Source organism: Corvus moneduloides, chromosome 6 (genome assembly GCF_009650955.1).
Source record: "Corvus moneduloides isolate bCorMon1 chromosome 6, bCorMon1.pri, whole genome shotgun sequence".
NCBI lineage: Eukaryota > Metazoa > Chordata > Aves > Passeriformes > Corvidae > Corvus > Corvus moneduloides.
Window position 1 is genome coordinate 3,454,671 of NC_045481.1, and position 21,918 is coordinate 3,476,588.

At 42.5% G+C, this 21,918-nt stretch overlaps 1 protein-coding gene across 5 annotated transcripts; it reads right to left on the minus strand.

Moving 5' to 3' along the window:
- Positions 1-848: 848 nt before the first annotated feature.
- On the minus strand, positions 849-20,871 carry DLGAP5 (DLG associated protein 5). 5 transcript variants are annotated; one of them, XM_032112690.1, is made up of 20 exons: positions 20,830-20,871; positions 20,181-20,238; positions 17,438-17,687; positions 16,010-16,218; positions 15,444-15,548; positions 14,945-15,029; positions 13,152-13,250; positions 12,319-12,389; positions 10,369-10,661; positions 9,867-9,985; positions 9,667-9,784; positions 9,195-9,280; positions 8,487-8,647; positions 7,663-7,755; positions 6,023-6,242; positions 4,812-5,034; positions 4,391-4,448; positions 3,146-3,311; positions 2,726-2,775; positions 849-2,067 (listed from the first exon to the last, which is right to left on the minus strand). In XM_032112690.1, the coding sequence occupies exons 3-20, from the start codon at positions 17,676-17,678 to the stop codon at positions 1,945-1,947; spliced, it is 2,520 nt and encodes an 839-aa protein (XP_031968581.1). In that variant the 5' UTR covers positions 17,679-17,687; positions 20,181-20,238; positions 20,830-20,871; the 3' UTR covers positions 849-1,944. The 5 variants fall into 5 exon arrangements, with proteins under 5 accessions (XP_031968581.1, XP_031968580.1, XP_031968579.1 ...); XM_032112689.1 differs by having other exon boundaries at positions 9,667-9,787; XM_032112688.1 differs by having other exon boundaries at positions 16,001-16,218.
- Positions 20,872-21,918: the final 1,047 nt, after the last annotated feature.

Consider the following 21,918-nt stretch of genomic DNA (forward strand, 5'->3'; position numbering starts at 1 on the left):
GAATGGAGCCTGTGGCCTTCTGTCCCTGGTCTTGTCACCAAGGGCAGCAATCCTCTAGGAAACACAGGGAAAACCTGACAGCCTCCGAGCCTGAAGTGTTTCAGGAGAGGGTTCAGAGCTGGAGGAAGAAAAATCTCTCTGCAAGCCTGGGGCTGGAGAAGCCATCCCTGTCCTTCATTTCAGCCCAGCTGGGGGCCCAAACCAGCGTGTCCCAAGTACAGTTCCCTGCCCAGGGAGATCCCACCCTGCCGAGTGTTACGTACTCCACGGAACGGGTCACGAGCCTTGTGCTGCTCCCCACTCATCACCCCTGTGTGAGTCAAGACCAGTTTCAAGGGTGGGGAAGTTTATTGGCAAATTCACCTCATGAGTCAGGCTGGTAAAAAAAGAAAACAGAAGTATGTTCCCTTTGCTGTGAGTCACTGCAGTCTTGTCTGGAAAACAAGAACAGTGCAACAGCCACCACTGAAGTTTCCAAAGATTTCTCTGACGTGTCTCATGCTGTTTTATAACAGTGATTCCTTTTATACTTGGGAGTGCCAAGTTACAAACAGAGTCCTTAAAATTTCCAGCAGATGCAGCACTCTAGAGCAGCACACTGCTACCAGCAGCCCAGAGAAGCTGTGGCTGTCCCATCCCTGGAAGTGTTCCAGGCCAGGTTGGACAGGGCTTGGAGCAACCTGGTCTGTGGAAGGTGTCCTTGGGTGGAATTGGATGGGCTTTGAGTTCCCTCCCAACCCAAATCATTCCTCAGCAGGAAAGTCATTAAAAGGTACTCAGAAGCATCCCTAAAACTGGAGCTTAGTAATGAACAGGACATTGGATTGAAGAAAGTGGATTCCAGCACACATCAGCTTCCTCTCTTTATTCAGTGTAATCAGTACACAGCTCCCAGGTTAAAACTTGCCAGACGAGCCCTCCTGGCAGTGGCAGCGACACTTTCTGCTGAGGGACTGAATTCTCTGCTTGGTTTAGGATCGAGGCTGGTGGAAGGATGTGTGTGTTACACTAAGGTCACCAGTACAAGAAGAAGCCCAGTGGAGTATTTGTTAAAAATACAACAACTGCAGGTACTGTAATACTCCTCAAATCCAGAGTCTATAGAACTGGCATGTTCCTTATGCACAAATATGTTACAGTCTGGATGGGGAATGCACAAGGAACAAGATGAGAGAAGAGACTGAGCCTAAAGATGTCTAAAACAAGGAGAAAGGTCCTTAAGATACTCAATAGAAAACTGCATCCTTAAAGGAAATAATATCAATGCCTATTTTAATACATTGCCAAGAAAACTTAGAAATCGGACTTATCTGACATTATCTGACTTAGAAATCCTTGTTCTGAGTTAGTTTCTAATATTACAAACCCAGTGGCTGTTAACCCCAGGAAAGAATTGCATGCATCCAACACTGCCATAGCTGGTGCTGAGGCAGGTGTTAACACACCAGACACTGGAGCCTGAGGGTGCAGAGGTACCCCCAGAGCAGTGACAAAGTATTCCAGGAGGGAACAGGCTGGGTCTCACCCCAGGAGGTGCCCTCCCAGCAGAAAAGGGGCACAGGCATAGCTGGTGGGGTAGGCACCTTGGAATAACAATAAGTCATGAGGTCAGTCAGGTCAGGGCAGAAAGTTTAAAGTTTTACAACCTGAAGGAGACAGGAAATACATGAAATGATACCAACATAAAAATGCTTCAGGTTGCAGTCAGAATTTACAGCCAGAGGATACAGCAGGGATCACCAGAACACAGCCCACTACTGCTGTACAGCAGTGCTTGGTGCATCACAACCACACCGTAAAATGATACAAAACCCATTATCAGATCCATTACCACAGGTACTCTTCCTCTCTCAACACAGTTCCAGTGTAGCAGACTGTGTTCCAGGTACCCTCTGTGGGCTTCTTGGTCACAGTATTTACATATTTTGCATTTTAAGTCACTTTTCATTGATCCCCTGAGGGACCAACAGGAGAAAACACGATGAGGTCACTGAATACTTCAGCTGCTGCAAACTTCTGGGCTCTGGTCTTGACTGGAGTGAAGGGAAGCTCAGCATCCTGCATTGGCTGTGGGAGGAGCCAGAGTGTGGAGTCAGTGTTTGAAGAACACTTAAACCGTGGAGCACTGGAAGGACTCTGATTTCCCCAAGAGTAATTTTGCAAGCTTATTTGCAAGCATAAAATGAAAAGTGATTACACGTGGTCCATGTTGAAGACAGACATTCCTTACTCAAGTCAATAATCCATATCCTAAAGAGGATTTTTCACAAGAAATCCTACACCCAAATTCTATGAATTCTATTAAGTGTGAAAGCTTTTGCACACCTGCTTTTCCCTGCTGAATGTTACTTCCAGCCCCAAATGCTGAAGTGATTAAAAAACCATTGGGGTAGGCTTAAAAAATTCCAGGAAGAAAAAAAAGGCTATTTTAGTGAACATCTACAAGGAAATTTGTAAGAAACATAATTTAAAGGCTCAATCTGACAAGAATCCGACACAGTCCTGTTACAAATGTCTTGATTCATCCTACACTCATCATGAGCAACAAGGAATCCAGTGTGAGCCCAAGCAGGGAGACAGCTGGAATGTGGCTTGTATTTAAAGATGTTATCGAGCCAATTCATGTAAGAGTTTAATTTTCTTTGTGCAGTAACTGAGACTGCAGCAAAGGTTAACAGTCCTGCAACACGCAGCTTTAGTCAAATAAACTTCAAGGTCAACTTACCACATCAAGAGAATTTCTGTCAATGGGTGTCAAACCACTGCGTGAAACATCTGAAAAATAAGTATATAATTTTTTTTTAAAAAGTTACTCTGAAAAAGTTTCCAAAGCTGAAAAATCAGTATTGTTTTCTGTATTTATTAAAAGAAGAAATCCAAACTCTAAACTGTATTTATTTCTTTTTATCAGCTTTCTGCTTCACATAATCACACAGAAACTATACAGAGAACTGCTGGGGCACTGTTTGCTCATGTGCAGTGTGTGTTTGTCCCACCAGCTAAGGGAGGCTTTGCTAACAGCACACACAAATCAAGCTGACACCGATTTCAAAGAGTAATATTCAGATTATTATAAATGGTTAGAACAACCAGAAGGCCCCAGCAATGCCACCCAAACTACACCATGCAGCTCTAGGATAATCACCTGTTTCATGTATTTGTGGCTCTCCAGACTGAGCAAGGTTTGTGTCTGTGCTGGGATCCTTCTCTGGGCTGCACATGACTATGTCTTCTCCTTGTTCTGCAGCAGACAGTTCCATCTCTTCCATGCCATCCACTGCCTTTGATTCACTGCTAGAATTTCCCAGCACCTGAAAAATAGGGATTTTCTCTGCTTCCAGCCATGTCTTTGTTATGTCAGACCAAGTCCACACATCTAACCTACAGTTTTTATGGACAATTCAGGAGAGATGGAGTTTTAACTCCAGGCACTGCATGAGGCACAGGCAGACCAAGGCTCAGGGTTTAAGGCTGTGACCCATACCCCAAACACCCTTTAAAGCCTGAAAATCCCTTTGACAGTTCTTCCACAGGGAAGAAGCTTTTGAACTTCAAGTGTTACCTGGTGACTTTTCCTCCAGAAAAACCTTTTAGCAATACTGAAAAGTTTCCCCAGAGAGTGAAATCACCAACAAGTGATTTCTCATTTTGATAGAGAAAGAAGGAAGTAAAAGGCATAAGAAAAAACTAGTAACCAGGATGTTTCAAATATGTATTATACGTAGGGGGATGGGAGGGGAAATGACTGCTGCTGTCATGCACAGATCTAAGCAGTAACAAAATGAAGATACTCCACTTTCAATGAAAGGCACTGAATGATGATTAAGTCCACAGCACTGGCTCTCACTGAGTAGCACAGTATCATCTAAATTAAGAGGCCACATTCCTGTTTTTTAAAGGCTACTCAAACACAGGCAATGTCACCAAGTCTTCAGACATTTCAGGACATGGATTTCTGGCACTAGGATTAGTTCTTGCTATACCTTTAAGGAGATTAAGAACCCAATGCTCTCCTGTGGCAGCATGAGGACTGAGTGCTGTTGCTTTTAGTCACGGTCCATAAATGCACAAGCATTTAAAAAATCCACACCAGAAAAGAGGAGGTGGTGGACTTCCAGGAACAATGCTTGTCCAAGTGACAAGTGTCCTCATGGAGCAGCCAGGACCTCCAAAATACAGCTCTAAAGAGCAAGACAAGGTCCCCAAACTGCAGCAGTCCCCACCTTTGTCCATCCTCAGAGGGAAAAAAGCACTGCCCTGAGGAATACACAAAATTTCTAGAGTGAGGATTTGATCAGAAGTCCAAGTGTCTGGGGTAATCAAGAGAATTTTTCCTTTGCTAGTAATAACAGAGTATTTAAAGCACATCCATGAACAATGCATGACTTACCTTATTTCCCTCTGCTGTTCCAGCAACCAGACAAATTTCTTCTGCAACCACAGAAATGCTGGAAGAAAAACCAAAACATTTTCATTCTTCTCAATCATCTTCATCAACCACCTTCAATCATCTTCTGACTTGTCCAACTAATCTTACAATTTGTTCTGCAATTTTGCTAGCTTGGTTGGCACTTGTGAGCTACATCAAACTTCCTGGGCATACAATAAACTTCTACCCCCAGCAGCAAAATTACATTTGGGCAAAGCTCTTAATATTTGCTTAAGGGAAGGAAAAGTCACAAGTACTTTGCAAACTTTATCACTGCCAAATTGAAAGGTAATGTCTAATGGGTATGAACATCATGTCTTTCTGTTCCAACTCTAACATTATTTGTACAAAGTTAATTAAAAGCTGCTTTAAACATGCCTACCTCTGTTCAGGACCATCAGGGAGTTTATCCAGTGGGGGAGTTTTTTCAGTGGGAAGTTGGTCCATTTTCAAACTTTGTGCTGGGTGGAAGCCTTTGAGGCCTGATGGGGTTTGTTTTGCAGTTGCATCCTCGGGGTCACGGAGAGGAGAAGGAACGTTCAGGTGCAAAGCTCCAATGGATGGTCTTGGAGTCGCCAGTTTTCCAGGGGTCCTTGGAAGCAAACCTGGAAAATGTGTTTCATGTTTCATTCCTACAGCAGTTTCCAGAAACTGAAATGAACTGATCATTATGATTCTAACCAGGGCCACAATTGCTTTCTGCTTGCTAAATTATCTCATACAAATATTATATGGAAATCTTACATACACTTGCAAGGAGAAATTGAAATTATTAACTTTCATCTTTCAAATTTAACAGAGTTTAAAACACATTCAGAACTGATGCTTATAACAGATTCTCTGCTGGAGTTGGCTTAAACCCAGTGTTGCTCAAAGCTTTTCAGGAGATCTCCCCTACTAACAAGAGGCACATGAAAAAATTGTTAGTTTTGTGATGAGAAGAGAGATCTGCACCAAAAACCCCAGAATTTAAAATCAAATTATGAACTAGAAATGGGAGAGAAGCAGAATTACTGGAAATACTGGCTGCTCACAGATGTCAATAAGATAAGATGCTGAAAATGAAGTTATATTTTGAGCACCTGTTAAAAACCTCAAACTATTTAACAGCTTTTATAGCAAACTGGATTATGTTACAATCTTGTTAACCATGAACACAGATTATGGGTAGACTTTATCTGCAGCTTTGAAGACAGCACTGCAAGAGGTTTAGTTGAAAAAAAAAGATCCCAATTCCTGTCCTACAATTAGAGGATGTGAGCTGGCATTGACTTTGATGAAGAGGCTCGTCAGCTGAATCTGGGAACGCTCAGATTAGAATTTCATTATTAAATTTATGCTGGAAAAACATGAACCAGCTATTTCACCTCTGTCTAAGCAGGGATTTCATGCTGCCATAACCACTCAAATCAGCACATTCACGTACACCAGTTTACTTTGGAGCCCTGATGTAATTAGTCACTGGTTGAAATAGCATGTCCAGTACTGGAGTTGTAGCCAGGATAAACAGCACAATTCCTCTCCCCAATGAAATAGATTAAACTCTCTTCAGTAGTTCCAAGGTCACAGAAATCATGATTAAACTTCACCTACCTGAGAAGTTTTTCACAGGACTTTCAATCCTGAAAAACCCTGCTTCAAAAACCACTTTTTCTGCCTCTGGCAGCCTCTCCTGATGTGCACCCTCAGCGGCTCCCTCCTGCTTCATTTTATCCCTCATGGCTGCTTTCACAAAAGCCAGGCGGTTCCGGGCAGCAGTTCTGGCAGCTGCTTCCAGCTTGGCTTTGGGCACTCTACTTGGAACAGCCTTTTTCTGGAATGGTAAAAAAGCTGGGTCACACCTGGGAGCTCTCTGGATAGGAGTAATCACACATGAACCTCTACACAGGTGCTGGTGCCACAAACACAGCAAGGAGCAAAAGGAGGCTCAGGGGGGACCTTCTGCCTCTCCACAACTCCCTGACAGGAGGGTGCAGCCAGGTGGGATTCAGGCTTTGCTCCCAGGGAACAAGAAATAGGACAAGAGGAACTGGATCTAATTTGCACCAGAGGAGGTTCGGATTGGATATCAGGAAAAACATCTTCACTGAAAGGTTTGTCCAGCCTGCCCAGGGCAGTGGTGGAGTCCCCATCCCTGGAGGGATTTAAAAGATGTGTGGATGTGGCACTTGGGGACATGGGGCAGTGGTGGCCTTGGCAGTGCTGGGGAAATGGTTGGACTTGATGACTTTTCCAACCTCAACAATGCTACAATTTTATGCATCAAGGCCTCTGCTCATCCCCAGCATCTCTTGGGCTGCCATCCAGCTGCTAAAATGAGTCTGTGGTGACAACATTAAGATTTTTTTTCAAACTGAGTCTGCAATTCAGAAATGCAGAATACAACCTTTTTTCCTAATAAATTCAGTAAGATTTTGGAAGCACTGGGATGCAGGGACTCCTAGTGGCAGGGACAGAGTGTAACCACAGGACAGACTCCAGGCAATCAATGAAGTCTCTCTTGGCATTCAGTTTTCCAAGGGAAGTTTTGTTTTGTACCACCTGTAGGGTTCTGGCACTTGTGTGCAGCTCCTACAGGCCACATTCCCTCTGTTTTCCCACGCCTGAAGTTTCTTATCCACCTTCATATCAACTTTATGATTAGTGAAGCAGTCTCAAGGAACTGCACAGAGTTTAGGCAATGCAAATACACCTTGACACCTAGTCAGAAACAATTTATATATTTCAATCCAAAGAGTAGATAAAACAACTCATATTACAGCTTATTTTGCAATAAGCACTAACTTATTTTGGAGAGTGTCAGATCCATTTGTGCTTAGAGAAGCAGCAGTTTAAAGCCACCCATGGTGTTGGCTTAATGGGACACCATTATAATTGAGCACTCCCTGCTCAAAACTGGCAGTCACTGCCAAATTCCTGCATGGTTTCTTTTTCAGTTTCAGTGTCAATGCCAGTGGCCCAGATAAACTGTTTTACATCTGCACGGTAAGTTTATATCCTAAATTTAATAGATTTGTCTTACTAGCATAGAATCCAAAGACTCAAAAAAAGTCATTGTTCATTCTTAGCTCTAATCTTACCCACCAAAAGAGGCAACTAGGACTAAACTCTCCAAATAATACAAGTGCACGTGGGAGAGGCGAGGGAGAAGGGTGCACCCTGAAAGGAATTTCACTTAATAGTTAATATATCTAAAGAAGCCATACAAGATGTGCTTTAGGGGCTACTCATACCTTGACAACTGCTTTGCTTGGGACATCAAGTGGCTGCCACTCATTGTCTTGAAGCTTCTTCAGATTATCAAATTTTTTATTCACGTCCTCAATCTGTTGGTCGTGTATAAGGAAAGCAAAAGAATACATTGCAAAATAACCTTTATCCAAACAAGCACAGTCTTCCATCCTGCAGGATACAATCTCTGAAATACCTCTGAAGAAGCAGATCAAACCCTCATGTATTCTGCAGAGAATTCAAAACCTATGCCTAGGACCATAAATCCATCTCTGCATTTAACTACTTACAAATTCCTTTGTTGAATGCTGATTTACAACCTTTGGATAATTCAGAATATTGTATTTCATTCTGAACCCAAAGAAAGCATCAACAGAGGAAAAGAGATGAAGGTTTTCTACCACCTAGGCTCACCTCTAAATAGTGTTATTTATACATGTAGTTTCTGCATTATTTTCATACTGAAGCATGGAACCCCTACTTTTCAGGTGAGCTTCAGGAATTTTCCAAAAACTGGGAGGTAGACATTGCGACTGTATCCTCACTCCAAAACAGACTAATATTTGGCCAAACATAGTCATTCCAGAGACAGACAAGATACACAGGCCACAAGAAGATACAACAGAAGAACTGGTCCATGAATTATAAGTCATAGCATACCAACTGCAACTATTCACTGCCACAAAGTGTTAAAACAAGGACTTGCATTTTTAAAATTCAAAATAAAAACCAATCTGAATATAAAAAAACCCCAATTAGTTTCAATCCAGGGTTTGTAAAGAACGACATCAGTTTTACGCTACTACGTTAACATGCAAGTACATACCTGAAAATTAATCATATCCCAAAATCCATCCAGGTCTGTACATGTTGTTTCTTTTTCACCTCGTTTAAATTCACAATTATCAACCAGTCCTTCAAACTGTTTGAACCTTTCTTCCATGAGCAGCCTTGTCTGACCAACTGTGGTGCGAATCAGGTCTTTAGCTGGTAGCAACAAGAAAAAAAATAATACAGGACATCTTGGATAAGTAAGCGTTTGAGGAGTCTGGAGTTTGTTGTCCCATCTATTGCAAACCTGCAGTTCAATTCTGATGGAGCTTCCCTGTCCACTGGCCTGTTCTAAACTTGCTTCTTTCAAAAAAAATTACTCTCTCAAGTCTTAAAGAAATGCATTGCCGGAGTCATCTTTGTTTTCCCAGATAAGGGTACTTATTCCACATTAAAAACTAATCTTATTTTTAAAAATTAGCTTGGTTAAAGTTCACACATTTAAATACACTTCAGACTGGCAACAGAACAACTATTTTGATGTGCACTTTGTTCACTTTATCAATCACCATCACATCAAGTGCTACACAAATTTTTGTAATAGGAGACTTTTTGTCTTAGGGCAGACGCAACTCTAAACTTTCTCTAGCACAGCTTTGCAAATTTTTTTTACTATTTTGCAAAGAGCAGATACATGTCCTTCCCTCTGTCCCATTCAGTTCCTGTAACCCTCCTTCTAGTGCCTACTGCAGCTCACTCTTACCATCCTCTGGAATGTCCAGCTCAAGGTTTCCTTCCCACTGGAGGCACTGAGACAGCAGCCGCTCCGTCTCAGCCCGAAGAGTGGTTCTGAAAATACAGGGATAGAGAAAAAAATAAGGATTTGGAGAATTTCCAGACTTGTGGCTGTCAATGGTTACTATCCTTTTGCTTTCAGAGAAGCCACAGTCTTTGAGCAGAAGCCATTAGACTGTTTTACTTTGCTGACTGGCTGAGGTGCAATTTCTACTGGTTTCAAGCTCATGATCCTTAGGACAAGGTGTCAGTCTCCAGAATTTTATATTCATTCCTTGCACTAAAGGTACAAAAAGGAAGACGGGAATGTGTGCCTGCTCAGGTCACAGCTGGCAGGCACCAATCACCATTAAATTAAGCTGATCTTTAGAAGATGTCTCGTTATTCATATTAAGAACCTTCAAATGGACATCAGGGAAGTGAAACAAATGAACCCAGACCTGAAATAGGGCACATCATGCTCTTGCTCTCTTGTATCATCTGACTTCACTGCAAGTGCTGTTGAGAGAGGAGTTGTTTTGTTTGATTTCTGAGAGGAAGTTCTCTCATCTGATTCGCCTGCTGAAAAACATGAAAGGCATTTGTTCAGAATCTGGTGATAATTAAAAGCATTAGAGTAAAATAAATGTTAACTTCACACCTTCTCCTTTCAAACTTGTGGTCATTTGTTTTTCTTGAATGCCTTTAACAGCAGGTGAAGTTTGACTTTTTAAAGTAGGCTTTTGAGCTTTAGTTTCACTGGATTTTTCAAATATTTTGCTGGAAACAAAGAAAAGTACATTTAGTTACGACACATTGAGAAAGTGACATCAAATATGGCCAAACACGCAGAAATGCACAGCTTAGAAGGCAAACTTCCACACAACACTAGAGAACTCAAATAATAAATTAATAAATCTGTGCAGATAGATATAGGGCAAAGTCCCTGACAGCTGCTCCTAAAGGAAGGACAGAATTATGGATTAAATCCGTATCTGCTGTTGTATTAAGTCCACATTTAAGCAGTGATAGAAGCCATGAGGATCGGGTGTTACAACACAACACTTTGTAACAAAGTGAATCTCTCTATTGACAAATGTTTTTTGCATCCCCACAGAGAGGCTCACTTGTGTTTTAGGCCCCATTAGAAGAAAGAATCTTACACTGAAGATTCTGAAAAATTCCAGACAGCACTGGGAGTCAAAAAAGCATTTGCCCTTGAAGGAGACATGGGTGTCACACTGTAGGTTGCTAATCCACTCAGAGGCTGAAACACAAAGTTTTGAGGTGCAAAGGAGCGTGTTCTGGGTCTCCTTGGAGAAGAATTGCTGTTTTCCACTGAGGTTTGTTCTTGCTGAAGTTCTACTGGTATTGAATGCTTGGAATCAGCTGCAGAACTTTTCACCCTGGGATCCACTCCAGCATTTGTCTCCACTTGATGTTTAGAAGGAAATACCTGTAACAGCATAGACAGACAAATCAAATCATCCAATCAATCATGTGCTTGCAATAAGCATGGGCTGAATTATAACATGAGTGTCTGAAAGCCATCAGGAAGGGAACAGCTTAAGGTAAGTCAGCTCCTACAACAGCACACCTGTACAAGAGTGATGAGTTACCAACAAGTCCAACCATTTTTGACACCTGCAAATCATTCTAGAGACAGAAGTAACACTTCACCACAAAGAATGCAACAATCCACTCCAGGGGCTAAAGCAGAACAACTCACCCACCAAAACAATAATTAAAATTGGCAAATGCTTGCTCCCACTGCTAGAAAAAAGCTTTAAGGTGATAAAATCCTCAAGAGCAGAATTACTGGCTACAAATCCAACTAGGCCTGTTGAATAATCACAGTTTATACACATACTCCAATCCTATCATTGAAAAACAAGCTGGAATAGGCTGATAGCTGAGGAATGCAACCCAAGTGCAGTTAGCACCACAGAATGTCACTAAAAGAGAAAAAACTAAACAATAATTCACATTCTTACGAGATGAGTGACCAGATAGTCACACAGAACACATTTCTGAGATACCTAATCAAGATTGCTAGCTAAAGCCAGCTAAAACTTTGGGTGTTTTTCAAGAAAATATGCATCCTCAATGCACTGAAAGTCTTGTTATACTTTAGTCACCCCTGCTAGGAACGTAAACCTTGAACTTTGTTTTTAACCAACCTTTTCAAACAGGTTGCCTGTGGTTACAGTAAGAGTTTACCAACTGGCAGGGACTCCATCTGGTGAAGAGGTGCTTGTCCAAGGAAGACACAAATGCTCTTACCTCCTGTTTGGGTGTGATTGCACAATCTCAAACACACTAGAGCACAGCTGCAGTTACAGGAACAAGGTGGAGATGGGAGGTGTGAGAGGGAAGGGTGGAGCGCAAAGAAGGAAGAAATCATGGACAGCTCTTGCACAGAACTGTCTGCACATGAATGCAATAAAAAATCCTGGAAGTGATGGCAGCAAGAACCACAATGACTGCCTTCAGTTGTAAATCATGAAGAGAATAGCATTCTACCTTGCAGAGAATAGCGTTTCCAGCTTTATATTTTGGTGGTTCAAAACCTAAAATTGTGTTTATTTCTTAGCTTCTGGAGTCCCAAATCATTACCTGAGCAGGAAAAGGATCCATTCAGAATGCACTTCAAAAAGGAATGAACTGCACAGAATTTACAGCTGCTTGATAAAGCCAGCAAAGCAGTCTTTTTTTTTTTGTTGGCTAGTTAAAACATCAGATATATGTCATGTAAGAACTTCTTGTCTATTTTAAATCATTGTCCAGATCTTGATTAGTAATCAAATCATCCACCAGTCACATCCATATCCATGGTGGGATTCTTGGGGTTGCCCTGTGAAGGGCCAGGAGTTGGACTTGGATGATCCTCGTGGGTCTCTTCCAACTCACAATATTTTCTGGCTCTATACAGGCACTAAATTTGATCTTAATTTTAAAAATAGATCAGTATAAATACTTGGAGCTCCTTCCCAAGTTCTAGCTTATTAGTGAAATTATTACTTCTTCGCTTGAACATTTCAGCTACAATGACACAGTTACTGGCTCTTAAATCAGTTTTACTGCTTTTCCATTTCAACTATTACATGACCTACCTTTGTGGTATCAGGTTTGACAGCTTTCTTCTGCTTTCCTACACTTGCTGTCGCTCTCTGTGACTGGTTACCTACAAAAAGAGACACTCCCAGAGGTCAAAAAAGCATCTGAATAATGTAATCTTTCACCAAAACACCGCCATAAAAATCCAGTTGCTGAAGATGGGAGAGACTGTTTTATTTCTTGAGTAGGAGGTGGCTAGAGGGAAGAAATAGCATTGCAAAAGTTCATTCAAAAGAAAACCTGGCCTAGGATTTAACAGCCTAGTAACAGATGTATCACCAAGAAAACAGATTCGTTAAGTCATTAATCTTAAGACACTGTCATATAGTAAAAATAAAAGTCACCTTATTTCCTTAAAGTTTGAAGAGAGAGTGTCAAGCCAATTTGAGTTTAGATTTTTAATTTCTATATGGCATAGGAATTCTGTTGGTATATTGAATTCTAGTAAAGAAGCAAACATGGACAAAGAGAAATTCCTAACCTGAAGAACAAAGGCTCTCATCTCTTCCAGAGACCTTCCTGTTCCTGCTCACACATTTAATAATCATATGGCCATAAAGTCATACACCAACGAGGCAAATCTTTACCAGTTCTGGCTTTGTTCTTTGAGTTTGTAATTACCATGTGGACATCGATGCTCCACACTGATGGGTTTTGTGGGGAACTGTCCAGTGTTAGTTTGAACATCTCGATCCAGATATTGCAATGCAGTTCCAGACAAGAGTCTGAGTGATCCAGCATTTAGCCCTTTTCTTATATGATAATTTGGCATGACTTAAATGCAGTCTAAGGTACAGCTAGCTGAGCTACACAACTCTGCCTTACTTACCAGCAGTAGCAGCTGTCGGTTTCAGGACCTGCCTGGCTGCAGAGGCAGCTGCTCTGGTGACTCTCACATTTAGGGCTGGTTGGGGTGCAGTCTGCAACACTGCAGGAGAAATTAATCCCAGAGATTCCAAGTTTAATAAGGAGCTGCACTCAGGTAATAACTGAAAGTTTACATTTTGTAGAAATCAGAAAAATGCACCAGCAGTTATCAGGGGCTTGCCAGAATGAACAGGGTTGGGTGGTTTTGGTCAGTTCAGGGCAACCAGCACAGCTTGGCCTTGGCATCCAGGCAAGGCACTGAGGGATCCTCACTGAAGGTGGTTTCACTCTACAGGTCCATCAAGGCACCAATGTGCTTGCTGCCATGCAAAAAGCTTAAGGAATGCTTCCCACTGTTCCCTGCAATCAGAGTCAAGACTATTCCTGCTTTACAGATGAAGTTTTGTAGAGTAATAACTTTGCCATGGTTATTTGCACAGCTGGAAGCTTAAGCAAACCATTGGTGTAACAAAGTGATGCCCTGGCCATTATATGAAAGATTTCCAAGGTCAGAATTTAATGCAATCTAACAAAGTACCCTTAAGACTAATTGCCTCTGAAATATTTCATAAAACATGACAAGTTCATGCACCGTATTACCCATCTTAATCATTTTCATCTTTGTAATTTAGCACTGTTTCTAATAGGCTTTTAAAATGACAGCGTTTTCCTGCACAGACAAATTTCACAGGAGCTCTTTATTCCATACTCTGCCTGTCTGAAATCCCCACTTGGTTATTGTTAATGCTATTCCTGTCTTTAATGTCAAACTGCAATTCTGTAGAGGCTAGAATGAAAAGTTGGGAAAAAATTACTGGCTAAATAACTACAACATTGGATTTATCAAACATTCACTTCCCAAATATTTTTATATTGGTGTTTCATAGAATCCCAAAATGGTTTGGGTTGGAAGGCACCTGAAGGATCACCTCATCCCAACCTCCCTGCCATGGGCAGGGAAGCTTAAGTGCATATAATGCATATCCTTGATTCAGTACAAAACAAATAATCCAGTCTAGTGGATGACCATTTTTCAAAAATTAAATATTTAAATTGTTATATCAAACACTAATAATACATCTTTTCAGTATTCACCAAAGGCACTGCTGAAATTTATTTAAATAAGGGTCTGCTGCTTGCTGATTTAATTAGATTAATGATGTGAAAGTCATTTCACTCTGAATTACTGAATATCCTGCATTAACATCAATATTCCACGTAACTTGGCTGTATCTACTTAAGGATACCACTGGACTATGAGGAAAAGTTTCTGATCCAAGGTATTCTACCCCCTAAAGGTGGTGCAGGTTGTTTTGTTTTTTTAATTGCTGTTTTCTTAAGAAATACCTGTAATTGTGGCACAGAAAGCGACAGACACAAGGCACTTGCTCTTCTGTAACAGCAGCAGTCACTACCTGTGATATTCTTCTTGAGGCAAACAGAAACCTCTGCACAGCTCCAGGAGCTGAGGCAGCTGGCAGCTGTGCAGCTTGCCTACTGACCTGTTTCTTTTCCCTCTCCCAGGGAGAATAATCAGTAACCAGGACTGTCAGGATCCTGCATTCCATTTCCCCCAGCCTATGGAGGCAACAAGTTCACGTAATCCCTGGAGCCACATGCTTCATAATCTGCCAGCTGCTGCCCTTGGTAGGAATGGCCATCCTAAAATCTCCTCCATGCTTCCTACACCCAGAAATGTACTGGGATCTTTCCCCCCAGAACCCCCAACTTTCAGGTTCAGATGTACTTCCATACCTTTCTCTTTTTCAGCCACTTTCACTGTACTCATCTGTTTACGTCCTGCCTGTGTAGGGCGCATGCTCTGCCCACGGGCACTGACCTGCAAGAAAAAAAAGCAGGTTTTTTGTGAAGTTACAGATTTCCAGAAATTCAGCAGCCCAATTTCTTTCCTCATCTATCTATCCTAGACTACAGTAAGGGAAAAAATCAAATAATTTGTCACAGGGGGCTTTAAAAAGTAGAGAGACATTAAGGATAACTAAAATAGATTGGTTTAGGGATATGTTAAAATGCATTATCAAACTAGAAATTGTCAGAAAAAGAATGAAGAAAAATATTTAAGCACCAGTTTAAGTATCTTGAGAAACTTGATTAAAAAACAGATCCAGAAAACCTGTGCCCTTTTCTGTTTGTACTGATCTAATCAAACTTGTAAAGATACTACCCTGAGTCTGAAATTGCATCCCTTTCTCTAAATTTATTCACTGAAGTTATATATATATAAAAAACAAACCGTAGAGGACTCAGATGCAGTTGGAATCAGAGTTGGTATCAGAGTTTTTCCTTCTTGGATCTTGGCTTTTGAACGAGTAACCCTTCCAGAGAAAGCAGGAGCTTCCTGGAAACATCCCCAAGGAAACAAGAGTTAACACACTCCTCTTCCCCCTCGTCCCTGAGAGACTGAACAAGAAGCATAAATGTGAAAAACAATATGTCTGTGCGAAATGGGTCAAGTGTGTAAACTGGAAAGCTTTCAAAACCGAGTTGACTAAATATGAACAAGTTACTAGTTCTAAAATAACGCAGCTCTTTCATTTGTGGATGAATCATTCCAGTTTTTGAACTGAGCATAGTCATAAATACAAAAATCCACATATCACTAGCAGTATCTCCAGCTTTGTTTAAAAAGAGAATGAGCCAAATTACTCCCTTACTGCTCCTTACCATAACAAACATTAATAAAGCGTTTGCAAAATAAACAGCTGATTTGGAATAATATACACATCTTGTATTCAAATAGCAATTTAAATGAAGTACACAGATATAATTAATTTAGATATTAAATATTACCCTTGTTACCGTCTCTCTTGGCTTTGCTACCGCTGCTTCCTCAGGGGCAAGTGTAAGAAATCCAGGTGCAGCTGGTCTGTACAGCCCAACCTTGAACACCCCTTTCTTGGCTTTCTCCCTCTGCTCCTGCAGTTTGCGAAGCTCCTTCTCCTCTTTGTAGCGCTGGAGCATCTCCCTGCGCTCGTTCATCCTCTTGGTGGCTGCATTTGTGGCTTGCTCTGAAGCAGACATGGAAGACAGATGTGTTATAAAATCATGAAGATATTTTTGAGCCGACAAGAAGTCAGAAACTTTCAATAAACTTTTCCAAGCTAGAAGAGGAATGCAAGTCAAAGAGCAGAAGAACTGTCTGGAATCTCTAAAATTGTTTTAGTCCTTCCCACTAAAAGAGAATTCAATGGAAAATTTCAACTTACAAATAGACTTCCCCAAATATCCACCTGAGGATTACTGTAAATTCATTCCCATTTTACAGGGAATTGTAAATACCGTTTCTTGTAAGGCTGCTAGTATGAAAATTAACACTTCAGTTACTTATTTATATATTTGTACCAGTTTCTCTATTCAAACACTTGCAACGTCATTGAAAGCTGAGCTTTAGGTCGGCTTTAGATACCAAAGTCTGCCTCAGTTTGAGGATAAATGAAGCAGAAGTTTTATAAAAGAATAAAACCTTAAGAGATTGCAAACTTGAATTATGTCTACCTTAAAAATTAATATCCACTTAAAGTTGAAATTTATTAAATATAATCAAGACACATTTATTACATTTATTTTATATGATTACATACGGACTGCACTCCAATAATCTTCTGCTATCAAAATATTAAAGGTGAAAATATTTCTAAAAACACCTGTTAACATTTTTAAATATTAACTTAATTTCTTAAACCACAAGCATCCAGGAGAGCCAGGAAGCAAAATTCAGCATATATGCAGGCCCTGTTTTCTGAGAGGAAAAATAAGTTATCAAAAACTAGCCATTTTCAAAATAAAATCAAGCTATACATTTATCCATTAATAATTTTATATATAATACAAAATTGCCCATTGCTAAGTACAACTTAAGCACATGACAGGCATCAGTTATATGTTAGATGGTATTTTTGATTGGCGTTTTTCACATCTTAAAGGACAAAGCCATCATAAAGGCACTTCCTATTGAATATTAATAACAAAATGCATTCTTCCTTTAGCTGCTGCAGCCAAATCAGAGCAAAGCCTTATTCACACCACCGGAGCAGTGAGGAGGGCACAGCTGTATTAAGATTTTATTTCCTTGATTTTAACACTTGGAAAGGCTGATAGGGTTTTAAATCTTAAACTTTTTTGTCAAATCAAAATGTTGACTGTTATAAGGTTTCTGTGATAATGCTACTAAACATACTTAAAATTTTTAACTTTAAAAAAAAAGGTCTGTAGCAAGTATTTACTTACTCTGTTTCACACTGCTGTTCTCTTGAGAGCACAATTCTCTGGTCTCCTTGAGCTCGGAAATTCCCCTCTCCTTGGAGAGCTGAACATTGACATCTGCCAGGCCAAACTGCCGGCCCTTTTCAAAGAGTTTGTGCCTGTTCTCCTTCTGAAGGATGGATTTCCTGCGGGCAACCTTGGTTCTGAGGGCTTCTGTACTCAAATCCTTTTTGTATCGACTGGCAAACTGGGAGGTAGCAGCCATCCTGATGACCTTAGACAACAACCATAGTGATTAGGAAAAAACTGCCATGGTTTGTTTTCCATTTTTGTAAAAGTTTGCATGTGAGCAAAGCCCTGAATTCTTTGTTTCTGTATGTGACCAGAAAAAACTCCAATGATAATTTTAGTAATGACTCTTTCACCAATTTCTCATTATTTTTATTCATTCCAGGGACCAGTTTGGTTGTTGAGTGGTCAACAAGTCTGACACTGAATTAGGAGAGGACACTGCACTCATGTCTGGGATTGGCTGGGCTGCTTTCTCCACAGCTGTTTTCCACATTAAGGAGGTGAGCAAGTAAATGACAAGGCTGTAAGACAATACTTGGAAGCAACATTCCATTTAGATTAGACCTATCTGATAGCAAGGAATTTTGTCATGGCTAAGAGTACTCAGAACCAGGATGTTTCCAGGATGCAACTGCAATAAAATACTGGTTATTTCAAGCAGCATTCCTCCCATCTTTTTTAACCTGAGGAAGCCTTAAGCCAATTGTCAGTTGGTTTGCACTTGCTGTGCTAACAGCTCCTAAAGGGGCTACAAGAGAGGTGGAGAGGGACTTTGGACAAGGGATGGAGTGACAGGACAAGGGGGAATGGCTGGGATGGACAAGAGGGCAGGGCTGGATGGGATATTGGGAAGGAATTCTTCCCTGAGGGTGGTGATGCCCTGGCACAGGCTGCCTCGAGAAGCTGTGGCTGCCCCATCCCTGAAAGTGTCCAAGACCAGGTTGGATGGGGCTTGGAGCAACCTGGGCTAGTGGAAGGTGTCCCTGCCCATGGCAGGCAATGGGAACAAGATGGGCTTTAAGGTCCCTTCTAATCCAAACCATTCTGGGATTCTATTATCCCCTGCATCCCCACTGAAACCTGTCTTGCCAAGGGTCTTCCACCTCAGCCAGGATCTTTCAGATATCTCATCTTCCTCCACTTACAGAAAACAGCTTTACAGCAAGCAGGGTGACAGAGCTAAGCACCCAACAGTTATTAATTAATTGGTAATTTAGTCATTTACTGAGGTTCTTCATTTCAGGACAGCAAGCTCTGATCAAACTAAAGGAACCATCAGTGAACTAGACTGGAAAGACTTGACAATGGGTGTGCAGGATTTCTTAAAGCCCATCCCCTTCCCATCGATGTGCTACCAAAAGCCAAAAACTCAACCAGCAGCCTAACTGGAAAACCCAAATGTTAGAAGGAAAACAGCAGCAAAATAGAAGTAACACAGAAATAAACTGCATATGCTTATGGGAAAAGCAGTCAAGGAGAGGTCCTGAGCTGTAGGAAGAAGGAACACAGAGCAAGCCTGTTCAGATGCCATCAGTGCTGGCAGTGGCCACTCCCTGTTCCCCACTGCATGGAAGTGCTCATGTAGGGGGGAACTCGCACAGCACCAACAGCACCTGCACAACCTCCTGGAACTGCTTAGAACAGATACTGGACAGAAACCTAAATGGGTGCATTTTGCTCCTTTTTTTCTGATATGTTCGGTGCTGCAGAAGAGCAAAGTGGTCAATGGAAGTTGGAAAGCAGAGGGGAATAAAAATCAAAACACAAATCAGGGATTGGATCTCTTCCATGCAATCCTGGAAGAGCTGGTCCATGCCAGCACCACCCGATTTGTGAATATCTTGGGCTTCACCCTGCATCTTGCATTCCAGCTTTCAGAAATTGATTCAAAATGCCAGTTAATGATGACTGGAAAAACCTCCACTGCGGTTCATGGGTCATATTTGCCCTGCTTTACATTTAAGCGATTAAGGGAGATTAATTCATGAGCATCTCCAATAATTATATTTGAACTGATCCTGCTAGTAATTACAGAATTAGTCATTACAGATTTGTTAGTAATTACAGATCTTGTTAGTAATTACATGACATTACAGAAAGCCATAAAGAAAACAGTGGGAATACATCTCTACTATCTATGTCCTAGAAGCACCTGGCTTTTGAGGCCAGTGGATGAAAAACATTCCTCAAAGCAGCAGTTTAGTCTTTACACTCATCCTTTTACAGGACAAAGTTCCTAAATTTACCCCTAAACATGTTCTTTAAGTACAGCAATCCTTTCAAAGTGCATGCATAGTTTTTAACCTTGATGGCAACACAACCTATATTCCCAGAATATACATTGTTATCTATCAGGCAAGCTCTCAGACAGCTGCACTTGCCTTAAACACTGATAAACATTTAACACTGTTCTACCTCCTACTTTTAATATTTTCCTAGGTATTTACTGAAGTACAAGTCCACTTAGGACTTCTCCCATTAAAAAGTCCCATGAAGAAGTGATCCATATTTCAATAAGAAATCCTGCAGAATTAATCTTACAGATGAAGAGAGCAAATGTAATAAAAGCAGAGAAACAGACAGAGCTTCCCAGAAACGTATTCCCAATTCAGGAGGTCCCCAGTGATCTCTGTGGTCTCATTAAAAATGGATGGCATGCTCAGTATCCTAAAGATGTGTTTAGGACAAAAAATACCTGTCTCCTCTTCTTCCCAGGTTACTGCTCCCGTGGAGTATCTTGCCCGAACAGGAGCCTAGAAGATTAATTGGTATTTAAATTGGCATAAACTCAACTAAAGAAAGGGACAAAGGGTTTATACAAAAGATTTGTGACTGGCTAAGGTAGAGTACCAAAAATTAAAGCTGAAGATGTATTTTGATAAATAACAGCGAAGGAAAAGAGACACTTTTGACCAGCAACACTCTAAGAACCAAAGGGCAATAGGAGCATGAAAACATTTAGGTGCTCTTTTAGCCTGAATAGTGAGCAAACAGAGCAGGGGAAGCAAACATCGTTACGTTTACAGCGGGAACCCGTTAAGTTTAGAGACTGAGTAAAACCTGGACTCAACGGTTTCCAGACGGGCCCCGGGGGTCGGAACAGACTGTGGGGCACACCCCAGACCCCGCTGAGCGGGCTCCCCCCAGGACAGCCCCTTCTTCCCTTCCCCGACAGCGCCTCAGGGTTGAGGCGCCCCAACCCAAAGAAGCATGCTGCCAGCCCACCGCCAGGAGAGACCCCCACGCCGGGTCCCCTTACGGAGCCTACTGCCGAGGCGCCAAGGTCCTTCCGACCCCTGAAATCCCGTCCGGAGCCCCAAAATCCCCGCCGGGGCCGCCATTACCTGTCCCGGCCGCCCGCAGCCCTCCGCCCCGCCGCGCGCGGCCCCGCCTCGCTTTCAAATCTCAGCCGCCAACGCTCATTGGCCAGCGCCGGCCCGCCGGCTCCCATTGGCCTCACGCGCGGCCAGTGATGGGCAGCGCCGAACCCCCACGGCGAGCTGCCTATTGGTCGCCCGATTGCCACGCTTAATGCCCATTGGCTGCTCGGAGCATTTCCCCGCCCCCGCTTGCCGCTCATTGGCTGGCGGAGTGAGGAAGGTGAAGGTGCTGAGCGTGCGGGGGCGTGGCCTGTCCTTGTCGTCCCGGGCGGCGCGGGGGGGCGCTAAGATGGCGGCGGGGGTCGCTTGTGTGGGGGTTGCGTGTACCTGGAGTCACCTGTACATGAGGGTCACCTGGCTCCGGGGTCAGCCGGACCTGGCGGCCACCTGCCAGCGGTCTGGGCTTGCAGAGCCCTCACTCCTACCGAGAATCGGAGAGTAATGAGCCCTCCCACCACCCACAGAATCCCAGAACGGACAAGGCTGGAAGGGACCCCAGTGGCTCATCTGGTCTAATCTCCGTCTCGAAGCACATGGCACAGGATTGTGTCCACACGGCTCTGGAATATCCCAAGTGAGGCAGAGTCCGCAGCCTCTCTGCTCAATCTGTTCCAGTGCTCGGTTCACTGCACAGGGAAGTTCTTCCTCACGTTCAGGTGGAACTTGTGGGCATCCGTTCCTGCTCGCTCCTCTTGTGCCATTGCTGGGCCTCGCGGAGCAGAGCCTGGTCCATGTCTGAGACCTCCCTGTAGACACAGACAGGGATGAGGTCCCCTCTCGAAGCTGGACAGCCCCTGCTCCTTCAGCCTTTCCTCCGAAGGGAGATGCTCAAGTCCCGCTGTCGTCCTCCCCTGCACCCACTCCAGGAGCTCCATGTCTCTCCTGAACCGAGAAGCCCACAAGGTCTGTGTCCACACCTCAGTGACCGCATTGTGCCACCTCCTGAGGAGCCGAAGCCGGGTCTCCACAGGTCTGAAAGGGCCACAAACACATTATTAAAGTGTTTTTATTAAAGACCCTTTATTTCCTCCCATACACGCATCGCACCAATCC